The sequence below is a fragment of the Coturnix japonica genome, chromosome 5 (assembly GCF_054131305.1).
Source record: "Coturnix japonica strain WE chromosome 5, WE-NBRP24, whole genome shotgun sequence".
NCBI classification, from domain to species: Eukaryota; Metazoa; Chordata; class Aves; order Galliformes; family Phasianidae; genus Coturnix; species Coturnix japonica.
In genome coordinates, this window is record NC_140667.1 from 26,284,860 (window position 1) to 26,301,590 (window position 16,731).

At 38.1% G+C, this 16,731-nt stretch overlaps 1 protein-coding gene across 6 annotated transcripts in view; it reads left to right on the forward strand.

The window, feature by feature from the left end:
* Window positions 1-16,731, forward strand: part of DPF3 (double PHD fingers 3) — a 158,294-nt gene that overhangs the window by 124,317 nt on the left and 17,246 nt on the right. For 2 of the 6 annotated variants that reach the window (XR_014946611.1, XR_014946612.1), the window contains 3 exons: window positions 1,875-2,003; window positions 4,832-6,252; window positions 11,661-13,222. Coding sequence is in view for 4 of the 6 variants with exons in the window: in XM_015864664.3 (XP_015720150.2) it covers window positions 1,875-2,003; window positions 11,661-11,740 (209 nt within the window). In the remaining 2 variants the exon portion in view is untranslated. Of the gene's footprint in view, window positions 1-1,874; window positions 2,004-4,831; window positions 6,253-11,660; window positions 13,868-16,731 lie in introns of those variants that run through there. The other 4 variants (XM_015864664.3, XM_085548943.1, XM_015864660.3 and 1 more) reach the window with 2 other exon arrangements.

Genomic DNA, 16,731 nt, shown 5'->3' on the forward strand with positions numbered 1-16,731 from the left:
CAGTGGATGCTGAGCTTGCTGAGCTTGTGTTGCATACAACCACTCTGTAGATGCAGCAAAATATAAAGAAATAATTACTTAACTTTTACAGAATGGAGTTGCTGTGGGGAAAAATAAATGTTAGGGAGATCCGCTATTTAAACAAAAAGAAAAAAAGAAAAAGAAAGAGAAAAAGAGTACAAGCAGCAACTTTATGACCATTTTGTTACAGCTCTTAAAATGAATCAATGTGCTAGGCTTCCACCTGGCTGCTGTTTTTTTTTGCTTATCTTGCACGCGTGTCTTAAATGACTCTGCTAAATGGCAAAACGGTAACTGAAGAGTGGGAGCTTATGTCTGTTCTTGGGAGAACTGAAGATCTTAACAGCACCATATCAGAGTAAAGCCCATTGTTTCCTAAATACATCAGGGACTTAGTGATTTTGTGGGAAGATAATGGTATGTATGCAGTGTTACATTTTTTAATTTTTTTAAATTTTTTTTTATTTTTTTCCTTATTTTCACCTTCCTTGCAGTCTTTCAGCTACCAATTTCCAAACAAGCTCAGATAATCAACAGCTGGAAGTGAATGAATAAATAGATGCACCCAATCCAACAACCAATTGAACTCTGAGAAAAATTTAATTTTAAGTGTGTGTCTTGGAGTGCTACCAGAAGCCCTTTAAAATGTCATTGTTCTTTGGGGGAAGTTTGAATGCGGACAAAAAGACCATTAATAAAGGCTGTCAAAACATCTGTTAAAAATCTGCAAGTTACAAAATATGCATTAAAAAGATAATTAAATATAGATGGCACAGTTTAAAGGTCTTCATTTTTTTCTGGTTTGTAGCAATCTACATGGAGTAGGGTTAGGTCAGATATACCGCTTGAATTTTTAAGTTAAAAAAGGAAAAACATAGACTATGCTGACCATTCCTCCCACTCCTCTGAACCTCTCCAAGCTCCTGACTAGATAGGAATAAGAAGTTTTCTCTCTCTGGAGAGCAAAGGAGGAAAATGGCAGCTGTGAAGAAGGAAAAAAGCACTGATGGTTCTGCTTAACCTGAGAATACATCTGCCTATATCTTCTTTCCAGGGGAACAGAATTCCCTTCTATTTAAGATCCACTGTGTGTTTGCTCCTTTATAGCTGTCCCTAGCTGGAAAATAAGAACCTCCCTCCTTTTTTTCTTGGCTGAAGTACAGCTTAGACTTCCATCCTTGGCCAACTCTTTGCACCTGTGCTAGATGCTCACTTGGGCCAAACTTGCTGCCCTGCCCTCATCTCCTGGGCACAGGTACACAGCCCAGGTAGTGTGACCCTGGGTCCATCACCCAGAAGTGATTGCATCTATAAAGATTTATTAAATTTTGAACTAACTTTTTGAATAAGACTCTACAACTTTGAGATGTAATCTCTTCAAACAGAAAGTTTAAGAAATAAACCCAGATAGGTTTCTGGGCTTCTGTGGTTTTGGAGTTTTGGGGAATGCACTTTTCCTTTCTGAAATTGTACTTTGTGTGATTATGTTTATGGCTGCTGTCTGAAAAACCAGGCTTGGCTTGCTGACAGCTCAGGTCTGATTCTGCATTAGGGATTGTTTATATACTTGTGTGTATTATGAATTCCCTGAACTGTGCAGGGATCTCTGGCAGCAGGTCCTGGTGAGGGACCAAACCAGCTGCATTGTAAAGGAAGTGATGAAGTGCATTGCAAACAAAATAGCTAAAGCATATGGAGTACCTGAGATGGAGGTGATATACAGAATTGACTTTTTGTTCTAACTGACAATGTTTTGTGTAGCAAACTCACAATTTAACATAATATCAGAGAAAAGGGGGAAATGTCTAAACTGAATGCTCTTTAAGTAAATCTGATTTCTAACCTGACTGCAGCCCAGAAAGGACCAGATGGGGTCATCATTCCCAATAACTACTGTGACTTCTGCCTTGGAGGCTCCAATATGAACAAAAAAAGTGGCCGGCCTGAGGAACTTGTGTCATGCTCAGACTGTGGGCGCTCTGGTAGGTGACTTCTTCTTCCAGCTTTCTTATATAAAAGTGTATTTGTATTTTGGTTTTTGCTCCTGAAGATTTTGAAGAAAGCCAGCACATTTGGGCAGGAATAGGATACAAGGTCTTACCACTTGTCTGGGTTTATGGAAAAGGATGATTGGGAAATTTTCTGTCATGAAAACATTTTTGGATTCACAATTTTAAGCTAATGAGATCTTATGAAATAATAAAATTTTAATGTATTTATTGACTTCTACAGACTTTGGTACATGTACTAGTTGTTCCTTAAACAGAAGGAGAAGACCCTAAAACAATGTGAAAGAATGGGCACTGTCTTAAATGCTGCAATTACAACTATAAATTACTCACAAGATGTATGAAAGTTGCATGACAAGCGTTTCCATTGATTACACATTTCATGCATTTTTTTCATCCAAAAAAGAAAGAGGAAGGAAATTACAGGGTAGGGATGGGGGTAGCTGTCAAGAATTATCCTCTTACAAGATGACTATCATTAATTTTGTTTAAAGAAGTTTTTATTTCTCCATTTTCTTCCCTTCTCTCTTTTTAGATATAGGCAATTGTCTCTCATTCTGGGTTGTCTTTATTTTTGGACTGTTGTTTCCTTCCTTCCTTCCTTTTTTTTTTTTTTTTTTTTCCTTTATTATTATTATTATTTTTAATTTTATCCCAGCTGAACAGTTATTTATAGCTCACGTGAGAGGTGTTGGCATTAGTAGAGGAAATGGAAGATTTTTAATAACCGCATATTCCAATTTAGGCCCGAATTTCCAGTTGTGATATTTCTGGTCAGTGGTGATACTAGTGGTGATAAGAATTTCAAATGTAAATGCAGAAACAAAAGAGATCTTGAAACTCAGTATTGTTGCTACTTCTGTACCATGGTGGTCACTGAAAGATGTTTGTTGTGTGATGGCTGAAGTGCAAAGTGAAGTGTTCTTGTACTGAACGAATGGCCTGCTCATACTCCCACTGAAATTCATAGTAAGCCTTTTGTCAGATTCAGTGGGAGCAGGACTAGGCTCTCACTGGCAAATTGCCTTCTGCAGTTGTTGTGACCTCTGAAGATGTTCTGAAGTGATACTGACTGGTCATCAGGGGACCAGTGGTGAACCCTTTGGTCTTCTCTAGAGGCATCCCAAAGAATGCTGCACAGACAGTAACATGGACCTTTTAGTGATATGTGTTTGCTTCTTAATACCTAAAGGGAAAAGCTCATGTGGTCTGTGGTGCCAACTTGGAAGATCATTCCCTTCCCCTTGATTGCTGTAGTTCAATATAACTTATTTCAGCGTTGTCCTGAGACTGCACAGTGAGGCAGATCCATACGTTTTGCTATTTAAACATTTCTGTGGTGATTATATCAGAATGAAACACAAATACATTAATTTCCTTGATGGCTTAGTGTGGTGGAACAAGTAGATCCACATGTAACCTAAATTGTGCAAAATCAGTTCCATTAAATGCTATCCTTGTACAAATTCTGACCCACCCTGGGTCATTCATAAGGGTCTGCAATGGTGTGACTGATGTGTGATGGAAGTGATTAAGGTACAACCACACACTAATCTGTAAACTAAAACAATGAAAACTCTTTGGTGGCCATCTTCCTCTTTCTTGATAATGGGGAATATTTTCATTATACTGAAAGAGAGGTCATGGAAATTATCTTGTTTCTTCCCTTCTCAAAGCCACTTAAATCGCATTATTTGTAAGGTGGTTCATCTACCACTTATTTTGTTAAATCCACTTTCGTTTTGCGAACAGGATTTAATTCTTTGTTTCTCAAGCAAAGTGGTTTACTTAACCATGCAGTTGTATGGCTGATTCCTGTAGCTGGAGTGAAGACCAAACAGTTGGTTACTAAATGTCATGTTAGTGCTTCCAAGTTAAAAAAACAGCTGTCCCCTACAAACTGACACTCATTTGCTGGGGCACAAGAGACATCTTTCTGTCTTTTTTACAGAGAGATTCTGAAGGTTATTACTATTAATCTAATAATGTGTTTGGTTGAGGTAGAAAATAAACCATAGTTTCACAGATTTCAAGAGTTCTTTTGTTGCTATTGTTATTACTGCTGTTGATGTTCTGTGTGGAGAATTTCCCGTTCCATATTGAAAGTTGGATTAACATACTCTTGCACTTTTCAGTATTTCCTATGACAGATCCACTTCTCTTCTTAGTTGATTTAGTTCTTGCATTGTTGTATGTTGGGGGTGGTGCTGGTATTTTTAAAGGAGATGCCATGAATCCAGAATAGAAGTATTTATTTAGCTTACTTTTGCTTAGTCTTCAAAGTGTATGTCATTTTGTCTATAGAGGAGGCTCTTCGGGATCAGATGAAGGACAGGGATAGAAGTCTTGAGGCTGATGAGATGTCTAATGGGTTACATTTCAATAGCAGTAAAATTGTAAAAGGTGATGCCAGTCCGAAGGACAGTCATTGTGCTTTGAGCTAATGGTATCTAATTACTTATATGGGGATAAATATCTCTAAAAATTGATCAAAGTAATCATAAGTAATCATCACTTTAATGTTTTTGAAGAGAGGAAAATATGATTAACCCTTTCGCTGCCATGGCTATGGGCATTTGTGTTATTGGTAGATTTTTTTTCTTTGAAAGAGAAACTGATAATTGTTTATTTTTTTTTAACGTGGTTCTATCAAGGCATGTTGTTGAGGTACACAGGCACGTGCAAGCACACACCAATAAGCTTGATAGTCTGTATTGTTTAATAGTAATGATACTTAAAAAATGATGATGATGATGCCTGTTGCTTAACCCATGTGCTGATATATTCATCATACATGTCAGCTCATTTGGGAAGAGAAGGCAGGAGGGACGAAGCAGCGCCAACACGCACTACGGAGGACTTGTTCGGTTCCACGTCAGAAAGCGACACCTCGACCTTTCATGGCTTTGACGAGGATGATGCAGAAGAGCCTCTCTCGAGCCGAGGAGGTGGCTGTGGTGGCAGCTCTCCCTCTGCAGATAAAAAGGGCGGCTGCTAAATTAACTAAAAAGACACAAACTCTGAGCAATTTGCTGTCCATTTTACTACTAGAATTGTTATCTTTTTCTTTTTTTTTTTTAATTTTAGGTCCTTGTTTTTTTGTTTTTTGTTATTGTTGATGTTTTTGTTGTTTTTCCTGTGGGGTGTACACTGAAAGCACAAGCATTTAAAGTTCTTGACAACCATTTTGAAGAGACAGAAGGTTTTGATTTTCCTGGTTTTGTTTTTTTTTTGGTTTTGTTTTTATTTTTACTTTTTCATTTTAATTTGTTCTTCTCCCACCTCCCCCCTTTCTCTTTCTCTCTGGAAACATAAAAGGTGGATTTAATATTTTTTTAAATAGCGAGCAGAGTTGATTTTCTTCTCTTTTAATATATATATTGGCAAACCACGTAAAATAGAGATGGGTTGGAGAACATGAAAGCAAACCCAAATAGTTTTTTTTAATTATTATTATTTATATAATCTATATATTATTAGAGAAAGTTACTTTTTAAATAAAAATACAAAACAAAAAAAAAGCAAAAAAAAAAAAAAAAAGCAACAGATGTCTACTTGATAGAACTGTTTCTAGAGAACCACTGTGGATGGACTTCATTGGAGGACAAGGAACCCCTTGGTGTGATGGCTTCTGTGTTTGAGATTTTGCACTTATTGTACCATGTGGAATTTGGCTCTCGTACACCTGCTGCACCTGTATTTAACAGCTTGAAGACACAAGCAGCTCCATTGAAGACCATGACCTTGGGGAACACATTTCCATCTCTCCTTTGGACACCTTTACAATAGATCTCTTCCTACCTGCACCCCTTCATCTCTTCCTCGCTTGGTTCTACTATTATTATTACTATTATTTTTAATCTTCACTTTTCACTTCATGGATAGCATCTTCCAGGCATAGGGATGGAATGTAAATTGCAAGTCATAGACATTGAAGACAAAACAGATGGAGCAGGAGAATCATGGAAGAAATTATATGGAAAAATACCTCACCTATACTTTTCTGTCCGTTTTTAAATTTTACTTCACAGAATTTTTTCTATGTTGCCCAGATTTTTTCTCTCTTTAGTGTCTTGTGAGACACTTTGTTTGCTTTTCAATAGCTTCTCTTGATATAAACCAAAGCAATACTCATTAAAGTTCCAAGGGCAATGGAGAAGAGAGTGACTCCCTTCCCAGCGACTATCCCAGAAAGGAGGAAACATGCAGCAGGATTTGAAAGGTATGTCCTAGCTGAAATATCTTTCAGTGATTGTGAAATCTCTGTTCTCTGGATTTTCAAGAGACCCTTGACTGATCTTTGGTTTAGGAATAAGTCAGAGATAATGTAGAAATATATTAGGGCAGTGCCTAGACCTTCAGCTGTGTGTGTGTGTGTGTGTTTGATGCCGGAATAAAAATCTTAGCCTTGTAATGAGGATTTTGGATATATATTGTTCTAGTACATGAATGAAGCCTGTCCAGATGGATTCCATTTCTCTTGCTTCTTTTGATGGGTTATCACAGTGCTATCTGTGAGAGCTCTTTCAGTCTTTTATTTTTTTTTCATAAACCTTAAAAGAAAGAAAGAAAGGATCCACTCATGCTTACAGAGGTCTTTTTTTTTTTTTTTTAATTGTATTTTAAATTTAAATTTAAATTGTAATTTAATTTTTTAATTGTTGACTTTAGGCATGGCATAAGCCAGATTCTTCTGTTAGGTGTATGTGGATGTACCTGAATGTAAATCCAGAGTTACGCTACTTATGTCTAGATTACATTAATAAACTGCCACCAGAATTAGATGCATTACAAAATGTTGCAAAATAGCTCCATGTGTTTCTAGTGTAGAAATATGGAATGCAAGAGCCACGCTCTCTTGTGAGGAGGGAACCTTGTTTGAGCTTTTCCCATATTTACAGTCTTTTTGTGTTGCTATTCTGTTCCTGCTGGTGTGTTATAATCATCCAAGTGTCAAATCAATGATATTTTGACTTAACACTGGCACTGAGAAGTATATTTTAATTGATTTAATTCATTCCAAAATTAGTCTTTTTTTTTCCTCAAAAAAAAAAACCAAAAAAACCCAAAAAAACAAAAAAAAAAACAACCCAAAAAAATAGATATAAACTCATAATATTTTGCCACTCTTCTGCATTCACTAAAGACCCAAACTTAAGATGTTTTCCAGAGGTGAGGCACAGGCATACAGACATCTGCTTTTCCAAAACCCCAGAAAGTGATAGGATTTAGCTTGCACAAATGAATCATCCTATATGTATGTATTGGTAAATATATACCAGAAATATATGTGCATAGACATATGTATAGATAATACAGACAATAAAATGAGGAGCAATGACAATAAATATGGAAGACACTCTCTAATTATAGGTGCATGTTCATGAGTCTGGCGTAGGCGCGCTTGTTCCATACTGACTTTACAGGTCAGTAAACAGTCATATCAGTGAAGTCCAGTGCATTTCCATTAAATGCATGTTCGTAAAACTCACAGCATAATCTGGTCTGCAGGTACAGTTGTTCCCAGTTTGTAAGGAAATACCGTAAATGTGAAAAATCTTATAGATTAAAAGAAATGAACTTCAAATTGATTCTTCTGTTTCTCCAGCCCTTCAATCTCTGTACTTACATTTATGGTGTTAGGATTATATTCCCTTATTTTAAAATACAGCTTTTTCTTCTGCTGCTCTGATATGGCCATGTGAACAACAGGGAGCAGAAATATGCCAGACACAAAGCCAAAGAGCAGCATGATTTCATGCGTCCATTTTGCATCTAGTTCTTTTGTCCATGTCAGTCGTGGAAAAGCTTAGGTGAAGAGTTTTGTTCATTCTAGCTACCCTTGGCTGTCTGAGAGGTTGATGCTTTACATAGCTGGAACCAGCCCCCTGTATGTGACTGCTGCTTCAGTGATGGCAGTAGACTACAGCTAACTGCTGTAGTCACCCAGTTTGGTGCATGTTCTTGAAGCTCTGTACCGGCTAGTGTCCTAGTAGCACCTGAGCTAGCTAGATGAAAGCTATCCAGGTATGTCATTCTGAAAACTCCAGTCACTTTATTAACTGCAAAGTAAGCATACTCTAACTATAATTTTTTCCAAGTGGAGTCCTCACCATTGTCTTTTGTGAACCATGCCTAACACATTCTGGGCTTTTCTGGAACACAAACAATAATCAGATGTCCATAATTTATTAAATCTTGGTTTAGTTTCACAAATGCAGTTACTATAACAATGCATACAGTCTTAATCCTTTCGCAACCGAACCACCCATCTTTGTGACAACTGGGTAGTGCAGTGCCCTCAGAAAGAAGCCACAACTCACACAGTGCATAGAGACTGCCAGCTGACATTTATTATAGATGATTGCATATAAAAAACACCCATCGCTGTTATTTATACCATTAATATGTGTATGGATGGTCACTAGTTCCAGCTAGTCCTGAGGAAGGAAAGAAGGTAATATGAATTCTGGGTTATGGAGAGCTGAGTAGTCTTTGAATTGCTCTGGATGTCTTATTAGATAAAGATAATCAACCTGAGGAAAAATCCACATCTCACTGATGAGTTGAGTAGGCAGAGATGTGTGCACTGGCCATAGGAAGATGTAGAGATGGAAGTTGAAAGTACACTTGTTTAAACTAGGTTATAAAGGAGTGTTAATCTTTGAAGATTAGATGGAGTTTTAATATGGAAATGAAATATCATCAAGGTAGGCGCTGCTGGAATATAGACTTGGAACAGGAATAGAAGGTTGGTTTGCTCTTAATTCAAGGATGAGAGTAAAGCCAGAAGGCTGCTTGTGTGAGACCTTCCCAGATTGATGACAGCAAAATGACAGTGTTAATGAGACAGAATGTATATAGAAGAAAGCTTCATAAGTGCAGTGGAAAAGAAGGGGAAAAAAAATATAAAATAAAGAGGAGCCTGACACCAACATAGCCAGGTCAGAAATGAGGGAACTGCTCAGTGCCAATTGTATGTATCCTCAAAGACACAAGTCCCAAACCAAACTGGGAAGGCATAAAAAGAGTTTTCAGTGTGAATTCTGGGTTGTACCTGAAAAGTAAAGTCATCTTTGAAATCAGAAAGAACCGTGATGCTCTGTATTCCCCAGTGATTTCAGCAGTTCAATGAAACCTGCTGTTCTGAGCTTTATAAGAAGGAGATCTTTGAAGGCGCAGTCCTTCAACTAATCACAAGCCCTGCTCTTCCAGTCCTCCCCCAAAGACATCCTTATTAGAGGAGGGTTAGCGCAAGTCTATCCAGAGATTCTCCTGAAACACGTATGCTCCCACACAAATCATGTACCAAAATACAACTGTTCCAATATGAAATGTGAATAAAAGGATGTTTCATCTCAGACCCTAAATTCAGCCTTTTCTGTTTATTTAATCATGTTAGCTATCTTCTCAGGCCCCTTTCTACTACTAAAGGATCTTAGAAAAGCCACAGAATTTCCTGAGCCATCCCCTGCAAACTGATTCACAGATGGGAGAGAGTAGAAATAAGGAAGTGATGTGCTGCTCAAGCAGCTGAGTAGTGAGAACAAAGGCTAAATGGAATGTGCATTGATCTCTAACGTATTTCCTTCTTTGGCACTTAGAGGATGTGCAAGAAGGGGCAGACCTCATATCTTGTATGAAAATACTTTAATATTTAAACATGGTACTATTTATTGAGAAAATTTTAAGAAAATACAGGGTCGTAAAATGACGTAAAATAAAGGGAGATGGTGAGGTATGTAGCAAAGTAGGATGGAACTGAAATTTGTTTTACTTCACTTTGCGTGTCGGTTGAATATGTATTTCTTGTATATGTAGTGTGCTCGGAATAGTGATGCACGTATGTGATAAGGTCATGAATGACAAGCTTAGGCTGCTGAAACACAGTCCAAACAGAACTTTGCCACTGGCTTCAGAAGAATTAGCACTGAGCTTTTTTAGCTATTGCTTTTATTGAATGAAACCTCTTTGCTAATACACTTAACTGTGGTATGGTGTAGACAAGCCCTGAGATGGCCATTTGTTTCAACAGAATGCGTTATTAGAATCCCATCCCCACATTGTTTTGCCTTTAAGCTTTTACATTAGTTATTCATTTGGAATTCCAGTTTGCCATTTTACAGTCCTCAGCTCAGGCTCTTGATTGAAGACAGAACATTGGTTTGCATGGAGCAACCAGAAATGCTCCCAGAGAATGGCTGAGTTCAGGCTGCATTCTCTCCTAGCTGCTTTGCCTTTCTTTGGTTAATTCTTTTAGTGATATTTTTATATAGGTGTCCTAAAATTATGATTCAAATACCATCAAACTGTGGAGCTTTCAAAACCTGGATCCTCATGCAATTTCCCTCTTTCACAAGCAGTTTTACTGAATCTACTCCTCAAGCAAACATTATATTGACCCTACTGGGAGTTATCTTATTATATAATCAGCAAAATCTTCCCAGCATGTTTTGTTCAGCAGCATATGTAGATGTTTCCAATAAGCACTCATTTATTTTTCTCCTTTTTTTTTTCTCTCTTTTTTTTTTTCTTTTTTTACTTAATATGGGTCTCTGTGAGTATATGTAAAGAATGAGGCATATACATGTGTTCATGCTGGCATAGGGCTGTTTTGACAAACCCTTGCAGTGTAGGAATGTAGCCAGGATGAATTTTTGCTGATTGAGCCATTGCAATAAACTACCAACCTTTTTTTCTGTTTGCCAGATATTTACCAGGGTTGAAAAAGCCCAACCTGTATAAATACCATGAAACTAGGTTTGAACCATTTTAGTGTTCCTGTCTGTATTTCCACAAGTGTAAAGTTGCCAGCATTAGAGACTGCAAGTTATAGTAACACTTAAGGAGGGAGGATGGGGAGAGGGGAAGCTAATGTTGCAGTTACAAGTTCTGATACCCCTGTTAAGAGGATATAGGTATTTTGTATATTTGAATTGTTCTGTCACTGTCAGCTCCTAAGATTTTGGATCTTCATGTCATCCAGAGCTGGAATGAGGTGTGGGAAAGATGTGAGGGGAAGGCGCTCCTGTTTGTGGAAGTAAACAGATGTGCTTTTTAAGCTCAAGGAGCCTGGAAGTATGCAACTTAGTGCATTTGTAGATTAAATGAAATGCAAAATTCAATTTTTCACTTATTTTTTAAAGTTATCATATTGCTGCTACTCCTATCTGCATGGTTCAGACTTCTGAAAACATCTTTTGTGCTGTACTGCATACACTTGTGGCTCTGTACAACTAATTAGTAATATAGCGATGTAATCAGAGCGGGATTTCATAAACGAATATCTTAACCTCTAGAGAAGAGAGAGCTGTATAAGCTGAATGAGGAAGGTGATTTAATTATGTTCACAGTAAGAAAAATTGACAGTATTTGGTGCCTTTCTTTTGGATATGCTCCTTCATATCCCTTTTGTTTGCTTTGGATTTACTTATGGCTCCCACCATCAGTTCAAACTGAATCTATTGAGCTATATTTTCAAAGACCTAGAATGCAAACAGCATTGAAAGGTTGACTTGTGCTTTTTTTTTTCTTTCTTTTTTTTTTTTTTTTTCCTTTATTCTGAACACTTGCTTTTGTTGTCTGTTTGAGTTTGTTTAGTTTTACTTTTTGTTGCCTTTCCCTCCGCAGTCAGCCCTGCCCTCATGGACTCCGGCATCCTTCAAGCAAGACATTTCAGAAGAAGGCCGAGAGAAGCCAGGATGCTTTGATACTTCTGATACTTCTCCTTGCCCTGACCCTTCCATCCCTGTGTTTCATCTGGCACAGGAGCCTGGACTGTAGGAAGCTGGCTGCCAACTGTTCAGAGAAATTCTGGGGATGCCCTAAGCCGGTGCAATACAAAGAATTTTTTTAAAGCCTTGATTTCACTTTCTTTTAAGCATGTGTATAAACCCAGGTCAAACTGGAATTGATCTACAGTAGAACTGACTGAAAAACAAACAAACTGAAAAAAAAAAGACTTAACTATTTTATTTATTTCAATATTTAAGAGAGAAAAGGAGTGCTGAAGTTGCACAGTATTTTTGTTTGAAATACGTTTTACTTCAAATTTTAAATGCAATTTTGTGAAGACGTGGAATTTTAGAAAAAGCACTTAATGTAAAAATAAAGACTGAATATTTACTTTAAGAAAAAAACACAAAACTTTTTTAAATAATGAAAATAAAGATCAACTCTGCTCTCTCTCTTACTTTAAAGAAGCCATTCATACATGTGCTGGGTATCTTTGTTTTTTGCAAATTGGATGTGGTAAGTGCAGACTGTTCTGTTTTTTTTTTTTTCTCCTGAATAATATTATCCTGTTAGATGCTTAAATCTTACTTTGCTTTACTTGTGTTAGGCACAAATCTGAACAAAAACTGCTGAAAGAGCAAAGACCAGGCTCAGTGCCTGGATTTTTTTGTTACCAGATGTTGTGTCCAATTCAAAGGACTGTCTTCTCCCTGTAGGATTGATGTGTCTCTTCTGCACAGTAAAACAGGTTTTTATTTGAGTGACTCTGTGAAATACTTCTGCTAAAAGAGAGATTTAAAGAAAGGAAAGCAACTATTAGGTTGTTTTGTTTTGTTTCTTCTTGTTATTTTTTTTTTCTTTCTTGTTACTTTTTTTTCTTTTTTTCTTTTTCTTTTTCTTTTTCTTCTTCTTTTTCTTTTTTTTTCCCCCCTTTGGTAATTCCTCAGCTGATTGTGAGTGTGTTTTAAGGAAAGTATCTAACTGTGCGGATGATCTTGGCATGGAGCTTCCTGCTGGAGTCAAGGATGATGCCCTGTGTCGAAACTGTGTATTTCTGCCCTTTTTTTATGAAGTAGTGGACTTTGAAAAGTATAGAGGTATGCCCCGTGTCAGCCGTAAGCAACAGAGGATACTCAGCAGGAGAAGAATTTGAGTTCCCACAGCTGTGATCCTAAATTGTCCGGTGAGGGATGTTCGCAGCCTTTGTTCTGGGTTGTTAGCCATCTTCTCAATGAAATGAGTTCTGCTTCATACAGGCACTGGAAAATTTTGTTGGCTGCCAAATCTGCTCACAGTGGATAGTTTGTTGTCATGTGTGATGCAGGCTAGCAAGGATGCGAGCCTTGTGTATTAGAAGGACATTGGACTTGGCTCTGAGATTAGCTGTCCTCTGTAGCCAGATGTATCTATTGGTATAGACCCAGTGTATAGATAATAAAGTGTTTTGTTAATGTGAATTACATTGGTTTTTTGAGTGAAAAGATTGTCTACAAAAATGCATCCTGAGCAGGTGAAGCTGCCAGAAGGCCTCATCCTGCATCATGTTTCTTGCACACCTAAACCTTAAACTCACCTCTTTGAGAGGTCTCCTTGTATCTGTCGCAGTGCTCCCTCCCCCTTCTCCTTTTCGCTTTGGATTAACACACAGGGCCAAAAATAGCCATATTAAATCTCTGGTAGACTTGAGTTCTCTCACTAAGTTGAATGGCAAAATTTAGGTCATAATCAGGCTGTTTACCAGGATGGGTTTGCTTTGTTCATTGTGCTTGCGCTGGTGAGCTGCCTTGAGAGAAAAAGAAGAAATCAGATTTTATTTAATCAAAATATAACAAAACGCACAACTGTAATGAAGATTTTCAAACTGTAGGGTCTGTATTCAGTTTGTGTAATATTCCTTTCAAATAAAAGTTCTGCTTCCAATGCCCCTACTGTATATTCCTCTGTAAATATTACATTATCAAACTGATTCCACAGGGTCTTTTTTAGTGCAAGTAATCTTTTAAAAAGATGTTGTTGAATAACATACTTGTACATATACTTTTCTAAGCTCTCCATTGTTTATAATACTCTCTTTGAAGCTTAAAATAAAACTTCCACCTCTATTGATTTTGTTTTTCTTTTCCGTTTTGTAAATCATGATTTTTGCTCCTGGATTTTGTTTTGTATCTCTTAATGAAGCTTAAAGTTAACCAAAACTTTTCTCCCTTTTTCTCTTTTACTTTCTTTTGACCCCATCCTCCGGACTGCAGAAACTGGTCCCGTTGCTTGCTATAGTGAAGGTAGGCAGGATGCAGCTTTTGTGTAGGACTCATTTTAAGAGTATTTCCTGTAGCTTGGTGGTGGTAGATGATCTTCATAAGTGTGTTTGTGTATTAATAACCTTTTCTCTGAGATTAAAGTTGCAGTAAGGTCATCTAGAAAGAAAGGTAGAGTCTAAATGATGTTCTTTGTGTGGATTTTAGTGACGTTGCCTTATGGAGACCTGATCCTATCTATGACATTTCTAGTCCCACCTCTGGAGTGCCTGTCTGCTGCGTCCAAATCTGTGGTTCCCTTTGCTGCATTTCACAGCGCAGATGTGATACCTCCCTTTCCCTTATACATGTTAGATTAGTAGTACAGTCGTATAGAATGGAAAGAGAAAATACTGTTTCTGCTTAGATGCCATTTTTAAACAAAAAGCTATGTTCCCTCTTCCTTGATAGATCTACTTTTGTTTTTACTAAGCATGTTTCTGCCTTGTCAACAATTGCTACACTACCAACAGAGGCTATACATGGACCTTCTTATTTTGACAGCTGCTTGCAAGAATAGCAGAGGGGATGTAATTTTTAAGACATCTTCTGATGTGGGTACAAGGTCTTTAAAGTAGTGGGGGAAAAAAAGAAACACAGATTAAATGACAAATAATTCTTAAGGAACACATCAGAAATGAATCCAGAAGGGAAATATAGAAGTTACTGTAAAACTGTTGTAGTTGTACAACATGAACTCCTACCTGCATGATTTTCAGCATTTCTATGTGACAGTGTGTCTTTACCACAGAGAATTAGCTGTTTCCTGTATAGTTTTGGTTTTTACATGTTTAATCTCAATTTCCTTCAGTGTTTTGTTGCTCAGCTGGGCAGAGCATGACTTGAAAGCTTCACTGCTTACCTTCAGACCTTACCTTGAACAGGCCTACGACAGATTGACTGGAGGAAGGAGGAAACCAAAGGGTTTTGGCTACACTTACTGTCCCCAGTCAGTGTGGCTCCTGGGAACTTCTTTAGGATCTGGTAGAGCAGCCTGAGGGCTACTTGCTGACCTGTCCTCAAGTGTTCTGAAGCTGGAAAGGTCTTTCCCTCCTCTGAAAGTTTTGGATACTGGGTGCCAGATACAGCTGTGGAGGTGGGATGAGGTGCTAACTGTATTTCTGAACTGTGCTGAGAAAGCAACTGCAATGCTTTCCTGAGAGCACATACTGATGTTGTTAGTTTTAAAGCCTTTTCCTATTCCCTTTCTGTGATTTTATTTCAGATATTTTACAATAATCTGGATTTCAAGTCTACAAAACTATTTTCTGATGGGATTTAATGGGTTGCAAGTAGTCTTTTCCTTCCCGAAAGCAGAGTTGGAAGGGAAAATGTTTGATGACAGATCCTGAGCCCCTGGCCATTGCTGCTTTTGTTCTTCTTCTCCCAGCTCCTCTTGGGCTTTCTGGTGTGCATTGTAGGACAGAGAGACCCAGATGGAGGTTGGACTGAGGGCAAAACTGAGTGGTGACAAATCAAAGAAAGGAAAGTTGAAGAGAGGAAGGAATCTGCTTGTGGCATCAGTACGCTTTTCTTGTTCAATAGGTCATCTCCCACTTCGAACTCAGTTGTCACTTTCATTGTCCCTAGTGTGACAGATACACAGAGCAAAGATAGGACATTTCTGCTAAGGTAACCAGGAGTGAAAGAGTATGTTGAAATATACCTTTATGCATGGCTGTCTTCACTCTGTTTAGATGAATGGAATGCTTCCCATCACAACAAAGCTGTCACTACAGGCTCTAAAGTCTCCAGAGGACAGTTCTGCATAGGTCTTACTTTGAATGTTTTTGTGCTTTTTGCGTTTTTTTCCATTTTTTTTCCCCCCTCTTCTCTCTCTCTTTCTTAAGTCACAGACCTGGAAATACAAATGCTATAAAGGAAAGTTTTAATTGTGCAGAAATTATCTGGACTGGAGAAAATAGCCCCCAGAGGAGATTTTCTTTGTTATGCTGGCTAGGAAATGGTCTTACTTTCTTGTCTTTGGAAGAGTCCTTGCTGGTGAGAATCAGATGTGGTAGAAGTTGGAAGAAAAAGTGTTTGCCAGCATTGCTGCAGGTGTTGGGGGTCTCCATGGCTATTGTTCCCTGGGTTGAGGCGTGGTTGTGGGTTGACAAAGCTGAGAGCTGCAACCCCGCTTACTCATTTAGATTTCTTTTGTGTACCAACTACCATTACCTTCCTTGTATGTTGATTCCAGCAGCCAGTACTGAGACCAGCTCCTGAGGTGTGAGGAGGTCTTTGTATGGGAAATGATTGAGCGCTATACTGTTGCTGAAGGAGTAGTTTTATTTCAGTGTAAGACAGCCATAGCCTTCCTGTTAGCACTGTGCATGGTGGAGTTTATATTATATAGAGTGGTTTTGAGCTTATGTTTGAGAGAAACACTTTCCATTGCCAGCACAAATTATAGTTGCTTTGCATCAGTGCTCTGCTGGGAGTGGCTTAAATCTGTTAAACAGCACTAAAGTCTTTCCAGCCTTTTCCTCAGGCTCAAAAACTCATTTTAGCATGCAGTGGATTCTACAGCAGGGCCTTGCCTCAGAAATCTCATCTTTTGTTGGGAGTACACAGAGTGTACTTGGGATTCCTACAGAATAGGTTCACAGCTCTTCTTGGGCCTTTATACACTATGGCTTGTGTTTGTGTCTCTGAATAGGTCCATAAGGTGC